This window comes from Gigantopelta aegis, chromosome 8 (genome assembly GCF_016097555.1).
Source record: "Gigantopelta aegis isolate Gae_Host chromosome 8, Gae_host_genome, whole genome shotgun sequence".
NCBI classification, from domain to species: Eukaryota; Metazoa; Mollusca; class Gastropoda; order Neomphalida; family Peltospiridae; genus Gigantopelta; species Gigantopelta aegis.
Genome location: NC_054706.1, coordinates 31,306,194 through 31,327,906, shown reverse-complemented (window position 1 = coordinate 31,327,906; position 21,713 = coordinate 31,306,194). Strand labels below are relative to the sequence as shown.

Genomic DNA, 21,713 nt, shown 5'->3' with positions numbered 1-21,713 from the left:
GGCCCCTGTAACCCCCTTCTGGACCCACGAATGACAGGAGTGGTGTACAAAATTTACTCTCAGGTCCATGGACTACTTACTCTGCTCCATTATCGAGCCAGCTTCTGAACTGCATAGACGCGTTCGTCATGCACTGAACGTCACCGTGACCACACGCAAGACTGATCAAATTGGATCTCATTAATCTGAAAGAAAGAAAACAATAATAGGTATACCGATAAAGTGAAAAGTCAAAACCGCTATTCAATATTCCTCGTTCTCGTCTGTATAGACATCTGTTTTAATACTGGCTGTACAGTATGCGTTCTAGAAAGGCATGGACAAATTGTGTAGCCTTCCACAGTCCGTTTTATGGACTTAATCTCATAATGGGCGCCTTAAAGCGTATTGCAATTTTTAATTCTGTACCACATAATGCACCAATACATTTTGTAATACATTTGTTTTCTGACTATGGGTAGGCAGCTGTTTATTAAAACTGTACGTGTGCTTGAATTTGACATTAAGAAATGATGTTGTAATAATTATGGTGATGCAAGTGCAGCTTTTTAAAAATGGTGTCATCACTCTGTACAGTGTTCCACTCAGTACTGCGTGATAATTAAATGCTCACTTCTGAAGGTGTGTGCCGGTATCTCCCCAGCCTATTCTGTCCAGGGCAGGCTTCACTTTGTTCAGAACGTGTTTCTGAAAGAACAACATTACATGTTCAACATGGTTATTCTCCTACCCTTCCTCGTCATAATCACAATCATCTTGATATCATCACCATCACCATCATCATCATCATCATCACCACCACCATCATTATCATCATCATCATCATCACCACCACCATCATCTTCATCACCACCACCACCACCACCACCATCATCATCATCATCATCACTACCACCACCATCATCACCATCGTTATCATCATCACACCATCATCATCATCATCATCACCATTATCACCACCATCACCACAACCACCATCATCATCGTTATGATGATGATCATCATCACCACTACCACCACCATCATTATCATCATCATCGCCACCACCACCACCATCAGCAGCATTATCACCACCATCACCACAACCATCATCATTATCACCACCATCACCACCACCATCATCATCATTATCATCGTCGTTATCATCGTTGTCATCATCATAATCATCAATACTATCATCATCATTATGACCATCATCACCAGCCTCTCTTAAAGCCGTACCTACCCTGAAGTAACTCGGATGGCAAAATGAAAATAATCAAGGCACAGTAATAGATGAACATGTCCAAGTAGGCGACAAAAAACAAGAGGACATTTGTAAAGCAAATAAAATAACCTTTTCGTATTTTTCTATTGGTGGAACTGCTCGGTTGCACACCTGCTAATCACGGCAATAATGTTGGTAATATTCAATGACTTCAGTAATTAATTAAATACCCCTCTGTCACTATAAAATAACGTATAGCTAAAATAATGTCTATTTTCATTATGTGCTTGGAAATTATTTTTATTAAAATCGTTCTTATAAAGACATTATATAACATTGCAATTATTATGCATCCCCTAAATTGTTTTAAGAAGTATAAGAGTTAAAATACCCAAGATATGTGCACGTTACCATATGATTATATTCCACAAATCATGTACATTGTTTTAATATCGTACACGAGGACATTTCATAATAGTTATCTACCCTCCAATGTCCAAAGTCGCCTCCTATCTCAAACATTGTGCTGATGTACTGCATTCCCCTGTATCCACTCTTCCACGGTATGTGATTATTTTCTCTATCCAAGTAAGATGTCATCTCGAGAGCTATGTCATATCCCATGATACCGCCACGTGCCAAGTTGAATGCATCGTCAATCAAGCCAGACCGGTCACTGGGAGAGAGGATCCAGAGCTGCGAACGATTGTTAGTTATTCATTGATTAACACTTTTACTTTTCACAGAATGAAAGAAAGATAGATAGATAGAGAGAGAGAGAGAGAGAGAGAGAGAGAGAGAGAGAGAGAGAGAGAGAGAGAGAGAGAGAGAGAGAGAGAGAGAGAGAGAGAGAGAGAGAGAGAAAGACACACAGGCAGACAGACAGACAAACAGAGAGAGAGAGCGAGAGAGAGAGAGAGAGAGAGAGAGAGAGAGAGAGAGAGAGAGAGAGAGAGAGAGAGAGAGAGAGAGGTGGGGAGAAAGAAAGGAGAACAAGGGGGTGAGGAAAGAATGAGACAGAGAGAGAGACACAAAAATATAAAGAGGCAGCAACAGGGACAAAAACACAGACAGTCCAAGAACAATGTTATGTCCAATGATTTGTTATTCAAAATTGTAAGTTAACCAAATCTGCTTATTATAACTGTACCACATTCACACGTATATACAATGTACACTTATAAAATATCGATATTAATGGATCATACATACATATACATACACAGACTTTAACACGTATGAGTTTTCGTATTTCTTGTAAAGATTCATATATGTGATATTGAGGATTTCTCAATGAAGCTATGATCTTACATCTGGATCAGTTGTTTTGAGTATAGTAGAAAATCTCTGCCATATTGCATCAGGGTAGAGAACTCTGTAGAACCCGGTTTGGTTTATGTTAAACTTGATCCACTTGCGAGCGTCGTTCATGTCAAAGTTGATTTCAAATGTCGCTGTGGAAGCGGAGAAATATACAACTTGTATTTAACGTCATAGTATACCAAGTTCGTCTGGAAATATGTCTAAACTTTGCCAAAACATTGGCCAACTAGGATTTTTGTTAGCTACATTAAAACATTTTAGCCAAAATGCATATTAGCTACAAGGACAGTTTGTTTTGCTAAAAGGGACATTCCCGAGTTTGCTACATTGTAAGATGTTTCCGACTAATAAAATATTTCTACGATTAAACTTACATATTAAATATATTTTCTGGTTTAGAATATCAGTGTCTGTATATTCAATGTGTTTCTGGTCGTCTTAATAGTTGTAAGAAGCCCAAACTGGATTTTGTCTTCAAATAATTTCGTATGTACGAAAAAACTATATTTTAGGAAATAAGATGAAATTTAACCTAGTACAAATATTAGAACGATCAGAAACACGTTTAATATACAGCCACTAATACTTTATTCAAAAAAATATATTTGATATGTAATTGCAATCGTTAAAAAATATCTGTTAGTCGATAATATCTTAAAAAGTGCAGCAAACTCAGGAATGTCCCTTTAACAACACCACAAGAGCACATTGATTTAATAATCATCGGCTATTGGATGTCAAACATTTGGTAAATCTGACATACAGTCTTAGAGAGGAGACCCGCTGCATTTTTCCATTAGTAGCAAGGGATCTTTAATATGCACTTTGCCACATACAAGATAGCTGATTGGAACGAGAAAAGAACCCAATTATTTGAATGGATCCGTCGAGGTGGTTCGATCATGAGCACTCAACCGACTGAGCTAACTCCTGTCAACTACAATGAAAGCGTTTTAGCCGAAAGTAATTGTAGAAAAAGTGCACACAGTAGATAACAATATGGAATTGTTTTTAAACAGCTAAGTTGTTATATTTGTGTTGTTGTATAATCATATCTACTGCTTTACTAGTATATCAACAATACATTTTTGGTCGCAGTTGAGTGGCCTTTTGAAACTGTAACCTGCCAAACAATAAGACATGACCTTCCGATGTCTTGTTAATTAAAGGGACATTCCTGATTTTGCTGCAATTTTTAAGATGTTATCGACTAACAGAGACTTTTTAACGATTGTAATTACATATCAAATATATTATTTTTTCTACATAAAATATTAGTGGCTGCCATATTGGGGGAAAAACCCTGGAATTACACGGATCAGTCTAACAGGAATCACAACAAGGATACGGCTTCTTCCTCAAGAATATTCACTGTTCGTTCGATTTCAAATTATTACACCAATTTACAAAACTTAAGCACTATTTGAAACAAACATACCGTCACTTGTGTCTAGAATTTGTTTTCCATTCGAGCCTACTGATGAAAGGTAGTCTAGAGAAATATACCATTTGTAGCTGAAATGCCAAGTATAAAAATGGAACACTAAACAAGAAAGAAACTAAAAGTTATTAACACACATACACACACGCACCCATAGAGAGAGAGAGAGAGAGAGAGAGAGAGAGAGAGAGAGAGAGAGAGAGAGAGAGAGAGAGAGAGGTCGACAGAGACAGAGACAAAGAGAGATAGACAGCCAGTCTGAGAGAGAGAGAGAGAGAGAGAGAGAGAGAGAGAGAGAGAGAGAGAGAGAGAGAGAGAGAGAGAGAGAGAGAGAGAGAGAGAGAGAGAGAGAGAGAGAGAGAGATAGAGAGAGAGGGGGGGAGTGATAGATGGAACGAGAGAAGGAAACAGAGGAGGGACAGAGAGAGAATTAAAAAAAATAGTCTATAGGAATCAGCTATCACCTCAAGTTATATGTACAAGTATTAAAGGGACATTCCCGAGTTTGCTGCATTCTAAGATGTTTCCGACTAATAAAATATTTCTACGGTTAAACTTACATATTAAATATATTTTCTTGTTTAGAATATCAGTGTCTGTATAATCAATGTGTTTCTGGTCATCTCAATATTTGTAAGAAGCCCAAACTGGATTTTGTCTTCAAATAATTTCGTACGTACGAAAAAATAGTTTTTAGGAAATAAAATGAAATTTAACCTAGTACAAATATTAGAACGGTCAGAAACACGTTTAATATACAGCCACTAATATTTTATGCAGAAAAATATAGTTGATATGTAATTACAATCGTTAAAAAATTGCAGCAAACTCAGAAATGTCCCTTTAATATGTGCACAAATCGAAAAAGGTAGTATTTAATATACGTGATTGTGCGTCAAATAAAACAAAGATTACAGTCGCAGGTTAAAAAGGTGTATTTTTATAATATATATATATTTAAAAATCGTTGCATACGTTTATGTCCACAAAGGTATATTAATATATTTAATAAAACTAAACTATTTCTTTTCACTACTGCAACAACACAAAATACCTTGTACGTAAGCACGTATGTATGTAATATACATATATATTAATTCTTACCCAAATTCAGAATCACTTGTATTGAAAGTAGCAGAGGGATCCGCCAGGTAGCGCTTTTGCCTGGCGGAAACGGAAGTCCGTCCACTTCCGAGAGACGTAAAGGAAATATCAACGAAAGGGAAGCCCATCTGTCGGGTCCACGTATCCATTATGTGTTTGACATCCGGGGCTCCTGGTACCTGTCATAGACAACATGCAAATTGAAGCACCAATCGCGTGTAGTTTAAGCGATAATCTCATTTTACATTTAAACTTTTAAATATACTGACAGAAAGCTACAAGGGATTGCATAAAGGTAACAGCAAACAGAGGCCGCATTTAAATGCTTCATCCATTGTGCACCACGACTGGTGTATCAAAGGCCGTGGTATGTACTATCCTGTCTGTGGGTGGTGCATATAAAAGATCCCTTGCTGCTACTCGAAAATAGTAGCACATGAAGTGGCGACAGCGGGTTTCCTCTCTCAATATCTGTGTGGTGCTTAACCTTATGTTCGACGCCATATAATCGTAAAACAATGTGTTGAGTGAGTCGTTAAATAAAACATGTCCTTCAAATCCATTGCATCATTGCCATTTATACAGACTGTACTGTGCTAGTGAGGATTTACAGTTGGAATACGCATGTGACGTGATTTTTAATCCAGATACCGACTCCAAACCCTGAGTGAGTGCTCCGCAAGGCTCAATGGATAGGTGTAAACCACTTGCACCGACCAGTGATCCATAACTGGTTCAACAAAGGCCATGGTTTGTGCTATCCTGCCTGTGGGAAGCGCAAATAAAAGATCCCTTGCTGCTAATCGGAAAGAGTAGCCCATGTAGTGCCGACAGCGGGTTTCCTCTCAAAATCTGTGTGGTCCTTAACCATATGTTTGACGCCATATAACCGTAAATAAAATGTGTTGAGTGCGTCGTTAAATAAAACATTTCTTTGTGACGTGATTTTTTACTTCTTGCCACGAGCAGATTGTTGTTGAATATCTTACCTTGGTCACGTGCAAATTCGATTTGTGCATATCGCCGCTCTGAAGGTGTTTTACATTGGACTTGGTTAGGTCTACCCGGTGTTGGAGAATACTGACGAGCCGGTATTTAACACAAGTTTAGTAAATATGTACTTATACTCGTATTAATATAGGTTAACACCACTTGGCAATTATATTATGATTATTAATTAAACATATTTTCTAAATTCGTACATGGACCAACAGTATAAAACAATTCCGAGAATTGTCACAATCGAAAGTGCAGATAGCTTAGAATTGGCTAATGACGGCTCACTGAACGGAAAATGGCAACTATTGACTAGCAATCATGTATCGGGCACGGCAGAGCTGGGAGGGTGTGTATGCTAGTGTGTGTGGGGGGGGGGGGGGGGGATAGCCCATCCCCCCAGTAATTCTGAATCAAAACTATTATTGGTAGTAAATCTTAAGACAGAGATGAATTTTAATTGTAGTTTTCAAAATTTTACAGGGGAGCACATACCCGAACACCCATAGAAACTTTGTTTTTTACCCTCGATCTCAGTCACCACCACCAATTTCTAATTGCTTCCACCGCTCCTGTGTATGAAAGCACAAGGGAAGGAAGGCAATATTTTATTTAACGACACACTTAACACATTTTATTTACGGTTATATGGCGTCAGACATATGGTTAAGGACCACACAGATATTAAGAGAGGAAACCAGCTGTCGCCACTTCATGGGCTACTCTTTTCGATTAGCAGCAAGGGATCTTTTATATGCACCATCCCACAGACAGGGTAGTACATACCACGGCCTTTGATATACCAGTCGTTGTGCACTGGCTGGAACGAGAAATAGCCCAATGGGCCCACCGACGGGGATCGATCCCAAACCGACCGCGCATCGTCCCGCCCCTGAAAGCAGAAGGGTGCCACAACAATAAAATATAGCTTATATTTGCTTAGTTGAAAGTACCGGCCTCGGTGGCGTCGTGGTTAGGCCATCGGTCTACAGGCTGGTAGGTATTGGGTTCGGATCTTAGTCGAGGCATGGGATTTTTAATCCAGATACCGACTCCAAACCCTGAGTGAGTGCTCTGCAAGGCTCAATGGGTAGGTGTAAACCTCTTGCACCGACCAGTGATCCCTAACTGGTTCAACAAAGGCCATGGTTTGTGCTATCCTGCCTGTGGGAAGCGCAAATAAAAGATCCCTTGCTGCTAATCGGAAAGAGTAGCCCATGTAGTGGCGACAGCGGATTTCCTCTCAAAATCTGTGTGGTCCTTAACCATATGTCTGACGCCATATAACCGTAAATAAAATGTGTTGAGTGCGTCGTTAAATAAAACATTTCTTTCTTTCTAGTTGAAAGTATCGCATGAAGCAATCTACATCAGTTATTCTTATAAATTTAGCAGTCTGCAGATTGCTGCATAAGTTTTAAAATACTACCTCCAAGATACGTTGGTGCAAACGTCTTTTGTGTTTGTTAACAGATTTGTTGATTTGTATTTAATTTTTAAGATCTAAATAATCATCTAATATTTATTCAAATAAATTACTAAATAGATATATTGTATAAAATACAGTATATTAAATATGAAATTCATTACTATGTTACATCCTAGTTTACGCTTTTAAAATCTTTACAGCCTTTATCTGTTTTCATACACTTCCTCACACTTTTTTAAAGGGACATTCCCGAGTTTGCTGCTATTTTAAAGATGTTATCGACTAATAAAGACTTTTAAACGATTATAATTACATATCAAATATATTTTTCTGTATAAAATATTAGTGGCTGTATATTAAACGTGTTTCTGGTCGTTCTAATATTACTAATAGTACTAGTTTAAATTTCATTTTATTCCTAAAATACGTTTTGTTCGTACGTACGAAATTATTTGAAGAGAAAATCAAGTTTGAGCTTCTTACAAATATTAAGACGACCAGAAACACATTGAATATACAGACACTGATATTCTACACAAGAAAATATATTTAATATGTAAGTTTAATCGTAGAAATATTTTATTAGTCGGAAACATCTTACAATACAGCAAACTCGGGAATGTCCCTTTAATAATCATATTCATATACTTTCCTTTGTTTAACATCCAACAGTCGATGTGTATTTTTGTGCTGGGGTATTGTAAAACATTCATTCATTCATTCATTCATTCATTGGCGTCACTCATCATGATCATGTAAATACAAACGTGCATATACCGATGACACTGCCATATGTGTAAGCGTTTGATTGTTATAAAATAAGAAAACAGGTATTTTAATTTTAAGGTACATACGATCACGTGCTTTGATCAATTTAGGTTTAAGTTTTAACAATTTCTTGTGAGGGTAAGTTTTAACAACAACATGGACATACAATCTCCTGGCTGGTCGGTGTCTGTACTTCTACTTGCCAGCCTGGCAACGTAAACAAACGATAAGTGGCGTCACTGCTGAAACGTGAGCAATCCCAAATGACTCGATTCAGTAGGGCCCGCGATTCAACAGAATGCGACTATACATGAACGAATGAATGGACGAACGAACGAACGAACGAACGAACGAACGAACGAATGAATGAATGAATGAACGAATGATTGAATAAATGTTTAGCTACATCCCAGCACACACACACACACACACACACACACACACACACACACACACACACACACACACACACACACGTTTAGCTATTGGGTGTCAAACAAAGGTAAGTAATGGTCATATTTTTTGTTTGCAAGGTTATCAGCAAAACACACCACACATGTATGGTAAATACAGTGAAACTCCTCTAAACCGGGCACCCTCGGACCAAGTAAAATCTCTGGTTTTAAGGGGAATCCCGTTTCAGAGAGGTTCTCTTCTGTACAGATATTTAAAAGGGGCCCACAAAAAATGTCCGGTTTTTAGGGAATTCCAGTTTACAGAGGGTCCGGTATTGAGAGGTTTCACTGTATATAGGAAAGGAAAAGTATGTTATCAGAAGTCAATGCCCACCCAAATTTCAATCCCTTGGATTCTGAAATATATATATCTGTATGTGTGTGTGTGTGTGTGTGTGTGTGTGTACGTATGTATGTATGTATCTATATATATATATATATATATATATATATATATATATATATTGATTTACTAATAGGTACTAGTTAGTTAAATAATAAGCCATCTAAACGATATACATCGTTTCCTTTAATAGGTTCCGTTTAAACGTTTACAAAATGTTTTAAACTTTTAAAATGTGACTGCCCTATTCTGTAGTGTCAAACACATATTTTTGTTTTCATGGAGGGAGCGGAGCTATTTCATCGTGTGAACAGCAAGATAAACTCTACTTTAGAAAAACGCGTAATGATATTCTGACATATGTACGTTGGGGAGTCATGTTACACCACATAGCAAACTCTCTCCAGTTACAGCTAAATTTTTAAGAATCTGTTTACATGCGGATTAAGAACAAATAGCTCAGGGCTACATGACAAACAAAATATGAATAGTATTAATGTCAAAGCAACTGGTGTTTAGTTTGTAAGTACGCGAGTTGTCATCTGCGGATGCCATATATATTACTTATTTTAGATGGTCATCACTAGCGGGTAATCCTCGACTAATCTGGGTATGTGGGTGGGGGGCGGGGTGTGGGGAGGGGGGAGTAGTACAAAAAGAATCAGGGCATGTAGTCAAATTGGTAATGTGGTAGTTAAGCCACCGGACTTAACGCTGGTAAGTACTGGGTTCGCACCCAGAGCGAGTTTAACAACTCAGAGTCAATGCGTAGGTGTAATGAATGAATGAATGAATGAATGTTTAACGACACCCCAGCACGAAAAATACATCGGCTATTGGGTGTCAAACTATGGTAATGAAATAAATAAAGTGATGATCAACATCAATATAAAAATTCAAGGTTTAAAGAAAAACAGTGTAAAGAACTGTGCAAAAATACAAATACAAATATCACAGACTTTTACGGACACCGAATTTTACTCTAAACTTCAATTTGTGCTGTATTGGCCATTCTCAAAGAGAATGTTACACCCCTGCACCACGGTGAGGTTACAGCACGCGCAGGGGCGTAAGTGTAAGACCAATTCACCACTAACAACTAACCACTAACCGACTGTCCCGATAGCCGAGGTTTGTGTCCAGGACAGCGTGCGTGAAATTAATTGGATATAAGCACGAACATAATTATCACCAAAATAGCTAACAATTGGGTAATCTCCAACTATTCGAAAATGACACTTTTAACCAGTATAGGGAGTTTGTCCATCGTGTTTTTGCTTCGCACGCTTCGGTTCTGTTGTAAAGAAGGACGATAGGGCGAGCCCCTTGGAAACGAATGTTTGCAACGGACGACTGGAATCTCGAAACCTGTTATGACATCATTCGCTACAATTTATTTTCGTGCTTATATCCAACTTTGGTTCAAGAACGCTGTCCTGGACAAATGCCCCATTCAGCTACATACGTGTATATTAACGGTTGGTGGTTAGTGAGAGACGGATCTGTGTATTGGCCTTACAGGTCTCCCTTCTGAGATGGGGTGGGACGTAGCCCAGTGGTAAAGCGCTCGCCTGATGCGCGGTCGGTTTGGGATCGATCCCCGTCGGTGGGCCCATTGGGCTATTTTTCGTCCCAGCCAGTGCACCACGACTGGTATATCGAAGGCCGTGTTATGTACTACCCTGTCTGCGGGATGGTGCATATAAAAGATCCCTTGCTGCTTATCGAAAAGAGTAACCCATGAAGTGGCGACAGCGGGTTTCCTCCTTCAATATTGTGTGGTCTCTAACCATAGTCTGACGCCATATAACCGTAAATAAAATGTGTTGAGTGCGTCGTTAAATAAACTATTTCCTTACTTCCCTTCTGAGCTGTGCCATTCGCTCTGGGCTGGAGCTGGTACAGAGATATGAACCCATTTCCTACCAGCCTTAAATCCATGGTCGGCGAATTCGTTGGGTTTTTCGCATTCTAGCCTGTCCCTTACAACTGGTACATCAAATATCATGACATGTGTTGTCCTATCCGATGATTAATTAATCCATGTGATCCAGTGGTGTCGTTAAACAAAACACTTTGGGAAAGTGCATTTCTCGTTCTAGGCAGTGCATCACGACTGGTATATCAAATGCCGTGGTATATGCTATCCTGTTTGTGGGATGGTGCATATAAAAGACCCCTTTCTATTAGCCCAGTGGTAAAGTGTTCGCTTGATGCGCGGTAGGTCTAGGATCGACTCTCGTCGGTGGGCCCATTGGACTATTTCTCGCTCCAGCCAGTGTACTACGACTGATTTATCAAAGACCGTGGTATGTACTATCCTGTCTGTGGGATGGTGCATATAAAAGACCTCTTGCTACTAATGCGAATATGTGGCGTGTTTCCTCACTAAGAGACTATATGTCATAATTACCAAATGTTCGACATCCAGTAGCCGATGATTAATAAATAAATATGGTCTAGTGGTATCGTTAAACAACACTTTAAACTTTTAAACTCTAAGACTATATATCAAAATTACCAAATGTTTGACATCCAATAGCCGATGGTTAATAAATCAATGTGCTCTTTTTTGTGAGAGCAGAGTGCATATAAAAGATTCCTTGCTGTATAAAAAATATAGAGGGTCGGAATTGCGAATGTTTAATGTTTTATTAAATTTGCAACAGGCGACCGACCAAAGTTGCCAGTTGGGCTACGAGTGTTCTGAAAGACGTAAAACATATGTTTGAAGTCTTATTCTTTAAGTTAAAGTAGTGATCCAAATTTCGCTAAGACAAAGGCAGAAAGGATATCATTTATCATTATTTATGGTTTTCTCGTAGATCGTCACATATACTTACATTTTCTTATTAAAAATACGAATATCTCTTGATTATCCATATGGTTAAAAATATCTTGGAGCATATCAAAGTGATACGTCCCACTAGAACGCCAAGTGGGACGTAACACTTCGACGTCACACGATGACGTCCTTGATTGACGCACTACAACCTTACAGGAACGTCAACCAAACAAGCTGAGTGATATAAATAAGATCGATTAAGGGTAATAAATAGGATACTAAACTCGCTGACATTTCGTATCATGTTTATGTCCCTCGTGAAATAATGTTCACTATCACTCGCTAAAGCTCGAAAATTATTTCACTCGGGACATAAACATGATATGAAATAGAAGCTCGTTTAATATCCTTTAAGTATTTAACGTATTTCTAATTATCTCGATATTCGCAGCAGCTCAGTCTGAATTTTTGCCTGCACTAACTCCGTATATATCGATTCATGTTGTTTCCAACTAGCAAATAAATGTAAGTAGTTGGGTCAAAGGGCATCCCAAATGTATTTATCGATATAATGCTTTATATTTGTAGCTTTTTATAGGTTTGATTACGCGTCAGTATTGGGACATGTTACATGTGAGTAGGTTAATCCACTAACTATAGTCCGTCTGTAATTAATGTATTTACTGTCAACCATCTTATTTGTTTATATATGTATTCCTTCTATGCCGTTGTGCAACGGCCCGCGTGTAAATAATGTCTTGTCTTGTCTTGTCTTACCATCCTTCTACAAAAATGTTTTTTTTTTTTTATAAATAATTGGTTTGACGTAAGAAGAAAAGTAAAAGTGTTTTGGAAATAACGAACAAATACTACTGTATTTAGAAAACAATGGACCCAGAAATAAATAACTTGTAGTAACTTCCATAGTATAAAAAAGGCGTTCCTGTAGGAAGGACTATAGTTGTAATAGTTACGCCTGTTTAAATAAATAAATGATATCTCACCTCACTAAGTGCATTCCACAGGTCGTCAGTTTTAGCATTACCCCACTGGAACCTTTTTAGATATTTCTGAAAATAAGACACATTTAAATGAATACACGTATCAGTACTATAATATTAAACGTATGTGAATGTCTTATAACAAACATTTAGATATAAGTGAAACCAAGTTGTTTTTTAATGTGCTTGAAACCTATTTTGTATTATAATTTAAACAATACTGTTTGGTTACCAGGGCCCCGTTCCACAAAGCGATCTTATCCCTTAGTGCTAAGATCGCTTCGTGGAACGGGGCCCAGTCCTATACGTATGGGACATAACAGCGCTGGACAGGTGCCATGGCTATGCCCTAACCTCCTCCCCCCCCCCGTCATGATATTATAAACAATGCAAAAATATTCTTCTTTTGCTTCTTAACTCACCCCGCCCCTTCCTACCCCAATCCCCCCCAACAACAAAACAAACAAACAAACAAAAGCCACAATTCACCCACCCCTCCAAAAAACACACACTCAAACAATAAAAACAAAATAAACCCCACAAAGCAAAATTTAACTAAATTAAGATAAACGTGAAAATTTCTCAAACCTGATTGAACATATTTTATTGCATATAATACACAAAAATATTGACACAATCGAGTCCCTCTCCTTCCCGAATTTGAATAGATACAGAAGACTGCCACCCTTGTTATCGAGCCCCCGCTCTGTATCATACGCCTATTTCTGTAGGTAAATTAACTGTATGTACTAAACTAGAACGTTTTATAACCCCACCCCTACGCATTTATAAATGGATTACAACTGAAATTGTAGGTTGAATAAAGGTTTTAGGCAAGCTCATTTTGTTTGAATATCTCTATCTTCAATTGCCCGAATTTGATGATTTGATGTACGTCTGTCATTGTATTCCATTAGAAAACATATTCTCTTTGATAGCTTACCGATATTCCTTCGAAGAACTTGTCCTTCCCCATGATCGATTCCAGCATTAAAATCACAGATGCACCCTGCAGATGAAAACAACTGTATTTAATATATATGTAAATGCATATTAACTATTGTGCTATTTTATCATCATCATCATCATCATCATCATCATCATCATCATCATTATTATCATCATCATCACCACCACCACCACCATCATCATCATCAACAACATCATCATCATCATCATCATCATCATCATCGTCGTCATTGTCGTCATCGTCTTCATCATCATTATCGTCGTCGTCGTTGTTCGTTGTCGTTGTTACCGTCGTCTACATCATCATCGCCATCGGCATCGTCATCATCATCATCGTCGTCGTCGTCATCTTTGTCCTCGTTGTTGAAGTCGTCGTCGTCTTTATCATCATCACAAAACCTACAGTATTCTGTGTTTCAGATGAACGTTTGTTCGACCAATCAAAACACTTCTAACATAAGTCTGCAAACTACTTGCCCTACCCCGATGAAAAGTGCCCTTTTTGTTTACAAGTATCATACCTGATGAATACTTTTTATTACTGCATTCTGATTCTTTTATCACTGACACACACCCACCTCCCACACAGCACAGTGTCACATGGACGCGAAACTGTCATACCTTCTTTCGGATCTACTGACGGTAGGAAAAGAATGAAGGAATGCTTTATTTAACGACGCACTCCACACATTGTAATTACGGAAACATGGCGCCAGACATATGGTTGAGAACCACACAGATAATGAGAAAGGAAAACCTGCTGCCATCATGCATTGAGTTACACTTTTCGATTAGCAGCAACGAATATTTTATCCCACAAACCATGGTCTTTGTTACGCCAGCTGCGGAGCACTAGCTGGAACATGAAATAGCCCAATAGGCCCACCGACGGGGATTGATCCCAGACCGACCGCGCATAAGGCGATCGCTTTACAACTGCGCTACGTCCCGCCTCGGATCTACAGACGGAGACAGATGAATTGGTCAAGAAACAAATACGGCAATGCAGCGGTTAAGGAATAGAACAAACCTTGCTGTATGAGATGGAGTCGAAGACTTCGTTAATTTCCGTAGGTTTGTAGACTGGTACTACAATGGGATGCGACTGAACCCCGGCGTCTGTTATCATCACTGGCTGCTGATCCACAACTGGAAACTGGTCCAGCTAGACAAGAAAACAAAATCAGAAGAAGAATCGTTGGAATTATATTTGCTGTTTTATGTTTTAGTTGCTTTGATTTTTTAAAATCTTCTTGACTCTTAGTTTTTATTAATTATAAGCGTAGTGGTTAAGCCGTCGGACTACAGGCTGGTAGGTACAGGTTCGCAGCCCGGTACCGGCTCCAACCCAGAGCGAGTTCTTAAGGGCTCAATGGGTAGGTGTAAGGCCACTACACCCTCTTTTCTCTCACTAACCACAAACCAACTAACAACTAACCACTGTTTTTGGACAGACAGCCCAGATAGCTGAGGTGTGTGCCCAGGACAGCGTGCTTGAACCTTAATTGGTTATAAGCACGAAAATAAGTTGAAATGAAATGAATCATGGCTATGCCTTTTTAAAAAATTATTAACCAGGTTCTAATTTGTTTTCAACAGAAATCAAGTTTACCATTGATGCATTATAGCATGGTCGTTGAAACAACATTTATTGTCCGTCCCACAGGGAACGCTTTTTTTTCATACTATGGAATTTACTACAGTAGTATTTATTTCTGAGCCGATAGTTTTTTTAACTTGCACACAAAAATAGGTGTTTATTCTCAAAAACAGTTTTAGTTTCCTTCTTACATCAAACCAAACTAACATTATTTTAAAAAAAACATTTTGTAGGAGAATGGGACGGACTATATTCTGATCTTAAACTATATGGAAAAGTCTCTTTTCAACGAATTACTGCTTCGTCTCAAACATTCGTATTACACGGTCAAATGTGGCGTCACATACCATTTGCCACTGCGGCTCAAAACTGTTGACCCCGACGTATTCCATGAATGACGCGAACCCCTCGTTGAGCCAGAGATCATCCCACCAGTCCATCGTGACGATGTTACCAAACCACTGCGGAAAAAAACCATAACACGAATCTTTGTATAATAGTAAGGCAAGAAAGACAAAATAAAGAAATGCTTTATTTAACGACGCACTATTATGGCAAGTGTCACACAGCTGTAAAACTAGGAATGTTAGTAACAGTTTAATCGCAGCGGGTGTATGTATCTGTGTGTGACTGTGTGGGGGGAATGGGGGAATGGGAATGGGGGGTGGGGTGGGGGTGGGGGGTGGGGGTGTTAGTGAGGAAGGTTTATAATTTTTGCAGCGACCACTTTCAGTTATGCCACTATTTTAATTTTAACACAACCCAATCCGCTACATAATTACATCTTATTGGAGTTTTTACCGCAGCTTCTAGAAACCATTTTAATGACTCCAGCTGAAATTTGGCACTTAAAGGGACATTCCTGAGTTTGCTGAATTGTAAGATGTTACCAACAAATAAAATATTTCTACGATTAAACTTACATATTAAATATATTTTCTTGTTTAGAATGTCAGTGTCTGTATATTCAATGTGTTTCTGGTCGTCTTAATATCCCTTGAGATGACGGCTATTTTGGATTTCATAGTTTTTTTTACCATTTACAGAGATTTTTCTTGCAACCTAAAGTACCGCATTATGTGAAACATTAGTATAATATATGATCGGCTTTACTCACCTGGTGTGCGACTTCGTGAGCGATGACGGTGGCCACCCTCTGTTTGTTACTGTCGGACGCCTCCCTGGGGTTATACAGAACGGCGGTCTCCCTGTACGTGATCAGCCCCCAGTGCTCCATGGCGCCGGACACAAAGTCAGGAATGGCTATCATGTCTGGAAATAAAATGAAAGGAATGTTTAGATAACGGCGCACTTACAATAAGTTTATTTTGTTGTTGTTGTTTAACGACATCACTAAAGCACATTGATTTATTAATCTTCGGCTATTGGATGTCAAACATTTGGTAATTTTGACTTATAGTCTAAGAAAGGAAACCTGCTACATTTTTCCATTAGTAACAAGGGATATTTTATATGCACCATTCCACAGACAAGATATTACATACCACGGTCTTTGTTACACCAGTTGTGGAGCACTGGATGGACCGAGAAATAACCCAATGGGCCCACCGACGGGAATCGACCCTAGATCGACAGCGCATCAGGCGAGCGCTGTACCACTGAGCCACGTCCCGCACGCTCTGTCCAATGAGAGGCTATAAGGAGTTGAAAATAAGTCGCTGTTACATTTGGTCCAGTGGTGGTGATGGATCCCGATACTGCTTAGCTTAGTAACTTGTTTAACGTTTCCATATACCACTAGGGTTTCGAACACGCCTATCCCGAGTCCGGCCTCCGATAGGATCAGGGGTCTGACTCGGGACCCCTATACTGCCACACAGGATAACTCTGAACGACAAAACCGTATTACGTGATCAAGGCCGTATCTCTGCACAATCCAGAGTCAAATGGGTATTTGGCAAAATAGTGCTTGATTCCACGAATCTCTATCTAAAGCCTTGTAATTAGAAGAAAGAAAGAAATATTTTATTTAACGACGCACTCAACACATTTTTTATTTACGGTTATATGGCGTCAGACATATGGTTAAGGACAACACAGATTCTAAGAAGAAACCCGCTGTCGCCACTACATGGGCTACTCTTCCGATTAGCAGCAAGGGATCTTTTAGCACAAACCATGGCCTTTGTTGAACCAGTTATGGATCACTGGTCGGTGCAAGTGGTTTACACCTACCCATTGAGCCTTGCGGAGCACTCACTCAGGGTTTGGAGTCGGTATCTGGATTAAAAATCCCATGCCTCGACTGGGATCCGAACCCAGTACCTACCAGCCTGTAGACCGATGGCCTGCCACGACGCCACTGAGGCCGGTGTAATTAGAAGAGGGAAGTATTGTGCAGGCACGTTGCTTAAAGGTCGTACTCTATGAAAAAAATTCCTTGCTACTAATGAAAACAAATGTAGCGGGTTTTCTCTCTAAGACTACAGGTAAAAATTAGCAAATATTTGACATCCAATAGCCGATGATTACTAAATCAATGTGCTCTAGTGATGTCGTTAAACAAAACAAAAAAAACTTATTGTAAGTGCGCCGTTAACCGAACATTCTTTTCATTTTATTTTCAAGTGGTGTTGTTAAACAAAACAACTTTAAAATTTAACAAATAACATCTTGGCTAGGTCAAAGTTCGAAGTGACCAGAACTTTTAATAGAGGAGTTAAAGCTGTAAGTCCTACCATTGGTGATAAATGTGACAGTGGTTGCTTTGCATCAAGTATAATTTTATGTAGGTAATAAATGCATGCAATTTTATTTGATGCGCGGTACCAAGTGTTTCTAAGTACACTTGTGCTTGAAATATACATGGGATGCCTGTAAAACTAAGCACTACCGTTTTGTGCGGAATTGACATGGCTTGCAGCAACATCCTGTTATCTGGAAAATGAGCCATGAAAGGTGCCACTTAACTCAGTTATTACTTTGTGTGAGGTGTTGTAGTATTCATATCTATGGTTCATATTTTAGTTGATACGTTGCAAATACATGTAGTGGCTTCAGACCAATATCTTAACACTGTCACCTATGGGATTTTAATTGGTTTGGTCCAACCTATAACAGCGGAGTGCACAATGGTCCTGGCGTTCTAGTTATGGAGAACCTCTATGCTAAATAAAGGACAAGAAGGGACAAAAGAAAGAAAAAACATAGATTTTCTGAGATTGATTAATCCTAGGAGCAATCACACATCAGTTCAGTCGATTCTTGCATTCGATTCTTGCATTTTTCCGAAATTTAGCAAAGATGAAGCAGGACGTGTGTGCCTGCTCTCTCGAGCTACCCCCCCACCTGGGGGGACTCATTGCTTCATACGGGACGTTACTGGAATACCGCGTCGCGTACACCGGGTCACGGGCAACCGTGACTTTGGTGTACGGCGACCCGGTAAAGAAACCAACTAGGAGGAGAAGGAGGAGGAAGACGGACGCGCCAGGGGCGGACCGGGGGAGGTCAAAACCGGTAGCTCAACTACCGGCGGCGACTTTTCCCGTTGAACCCCCCAAGCCCAAGTCAATACCAGCGAGGCCAGCTGATCCAGCTTTGCAGGATACAGTCGTCGAGTCGCCAGTGGCGGACACGGTCCCTAACCAGGCCCAGATGGAGTCGCCACCATCAACTCCGACTACTTCGACCCCCGGGATTCCAGCGATGCCACCCCCACCCAGGAAGAGTGGCGCTGTAGAGACCCAGGCCCGACTGGTACTCGTTGGAAAACGAAAGGCGATGGTGTCACCAGGCGACCAGACAGCCAAGCCAAGTCCGCCGATACAACCGCCCCCACCAACATCATCTCCAGTGAACGACCAGCCCCCTGAAGAACCTTGGTCACTGCAGGCCGGCAAGCTCCCAACACGCTATTCCAGGCTGGTCAAGACCAACATTGGGGATGTCCGTCAGCTCCTTTGTGGACCGACTCCGGAGTCCTACCAACCTCTGCCACGAACTGAGGGAGAGTTCTCGGTGCGTAGGATCACGATAAACGATGGGCGAGGGATCTGCCTTACCGTCCGCCGGAGGGGACTTTTCAACCAAGGGATGCTTCTCGATGAAATGGACAACCCGACCATCCACCGCGTCATCAAGACCGTTGCCGGGGATGAATACCGTCCAATCACCGAGAGCATCGCCAAGTCCGCAAACCGGTACGCCCTCACCCATCTGGACTCGTCCCTATTCATCGCCTCTCCGTGACGACATCCCCGCTAACAACCTTTCCTAGGACAGGTAACAACCTCTTTTTTTGGGCTAGTTAGACTTTAAACGTTTTGGAAGCAGTTCTAAATTCTTATGTTTATTTTTTTATAAGTAGTCTAACGCATTTTATTTTGGCGCCCGTTCAATTGCTCAAAATCACCTTAAAAACCTTTTGGCTGAGCAGTCTTAACTATTTTTGGTTAAATTTTAGAGTCCGGACATGTTTTGGATGCAGTTACTCTTTGTAGACATAGGTAAAATACAGGCTTCACCGAGGAATCGAAATTCAGCCAATCAGAGCACGGCTCCCACTCGGTGTACTTCAAGTTTACGAAGTGTCTGCTATTTGGTCCGCGCTCGCGTCGACCTTACTAAATGGCTTTATTCCAAATTCCGCCCACCTCAAACTTACCCCCCCCCCCCCCCCCCTGCTCCGGAGTTAGTCACTGGCGAAGTCAGAGGCTAAATCCGTGGTGGGCGTGCCTGAACCTCTGTGGATAGGGGCACGTAAAAAGAGTTTCCCAGTTTCCCACATCAGTTGGATGTCGATACTACAAAATTACAAATTTCAGTTAGGACGATTTTATCACCGGGTTAACCTAATACATGCATTAATATTTGGGTTAGACCTGCTCATACAATTAATACAAGAAATAAAGAAAGACACATTTTATTTACGGTTATATGGCGTTAAGGACCACACATATATTTAGAGAGGAAACCCGCTGGCAACCACTTCATGGGCTACTCTTTTCGATTAGCAGCATGGAATATTTTATATGCACCATCCTAGAGACATGATATTACATACCACAGCCTTTGATATACCAGTCGTGATGCACTGGTTGGAGCGAGAAATAGCCCAATGGGCCCACCGACGGGGATCGATCCCAGACGGACCGCGCATCGAGCGAGCGCATCAGCACTGGGCTGTGTCCCGCCGCACAATTAATACTTGACTATTGGTCACTCTTTCCTTACCCAGTTAATGTTACTATTGTCCTGTTCAGTTATTTAAAGCCTAAGTATTTGTTAATTTTACATTTATTTCCTATCCAAGTATTGTGCTTCTTTACATATCCGTGAAAACAAACCCAAACCCCAACAGATTCCATATATAAACCTTCATCAAAGAATCATGAAGTTTAATTATTTTAAGTTAAAAACAATCTCTGTATGTTTTGAATGCGAACTACTATTATACTGACGTATTATACTTAAAACATTATTTTTTTAGCAGGGCCGCGTTCCACGAAGTGATCTTAGTGCTAAGTCCACTAGAATACATTGATTTATTAATCATCGGCTATTGGATGTCAAACATTTTGGTAATTTTGACGTAATAGAGAGGAAACCCGCTACCTTTTTTCCCCATTAGTAGCAAGGGATCGTTTATATGCACCATCCCACAGACAAGATAACACATACCATGGACTTTGATTTGCCAGTCGTGGGTCACTGGCTGAAACGAGAAATAGCCCAATGTGCCCACCGACGGAGATCGATGCCAGGCCGACCGCGCATCAAGCGAGCGCTTTACCACTGGGCTACGTCCTGCCCATTGTATATTTTGAAGGCAAGTTACTATTAGAGAAGGAAGGAAATGTTTTATTTAACGACGCACTCAACACATTTTATTTACGGTTATATGGCGTCGGACATATGGTTAAGGACCACACAGATATTGAGGGAGGAAATCCGCCGTCGCCACTTCATGTGCTACTCTTTTTCGATTAGCAGCAAGGGGTCTTTTAAAATTATGCACCATCTCATAGACAGAATAGCACATGCCACGGCCTTTGATATACCAGTCGTGGTGCATTGGCTGGAGCGAGAAATAGCCCAATAGGCCCACTGACGGGGATCGATCCCAAACCGACCGCGCATCAAGCTAGCGCTTTATCACCGGGCTACATCTCGCCCCTTATTAGAGAAGACTATTAGGCTTTAAACAACTGAACAGGGTCTTGTTTCACGAAGCGATCTTAGTGCTAAGATTGCCTTAAAGGCATATTGTCACAGACCACTGACCTATTTAATGGCCTAACAAAGTATTACCTGAACAAAAATAATTTGA

The 21,713-nt window shown here is 40.2% G+C and overlaps 1 protein-coding gene across 1 annotated transcript in view; it reads right to left on the bottom strand.

Annotated features, from left to right (window-relative positions):
* LOC121379612 (glutamyl aminopeptidase-like) overlaps positions 1-21,713 on the bottom strand; it is a 39,764-nt gene that overhangs the window by 5,978 nt on the left and 12,073 nt on the right. The window contains exons 5-15 of the mRNA XM_041508259.1: positions 16,539-16,693; positions 15,769-15,882; positions 14,852-14,986; positions 13,796-13,861; positions 12,856-12,921; positions 5,076-5,254; positions 3,969-4,045; positions 2,519-2,661; positions 1,694-1,903; positions 614-687; positions 81-185 (exon numbers count right to left, since the gene is read on the bottom strand). Coding sequence (XP_041364193.1) covers positions 81-185; positions 614-687; positions 1,694-1,903; positions 2,519-2,661; positions 3,969-4,045; positions 5,076-5,254; positions 12,856-12,921; positions 13,796-13,861; positions 14,852-14,986; positions 15,769-15,882; positions 16,539-16,693 — 1,324 coding nt within the window. The remainder of the gene's footprint in view (positions 1-80; positions 186-613; positions 688-1,693; positions 1,904-2,518; positions 2,662-3,968; positions 4,046-5,075; positions 5,255-12,855; positions 12,922-13,795; positions 13,862-14,851; positions 14,987-15,768; positions 15,883-16,538; positions 16,694-21,713) is intronic.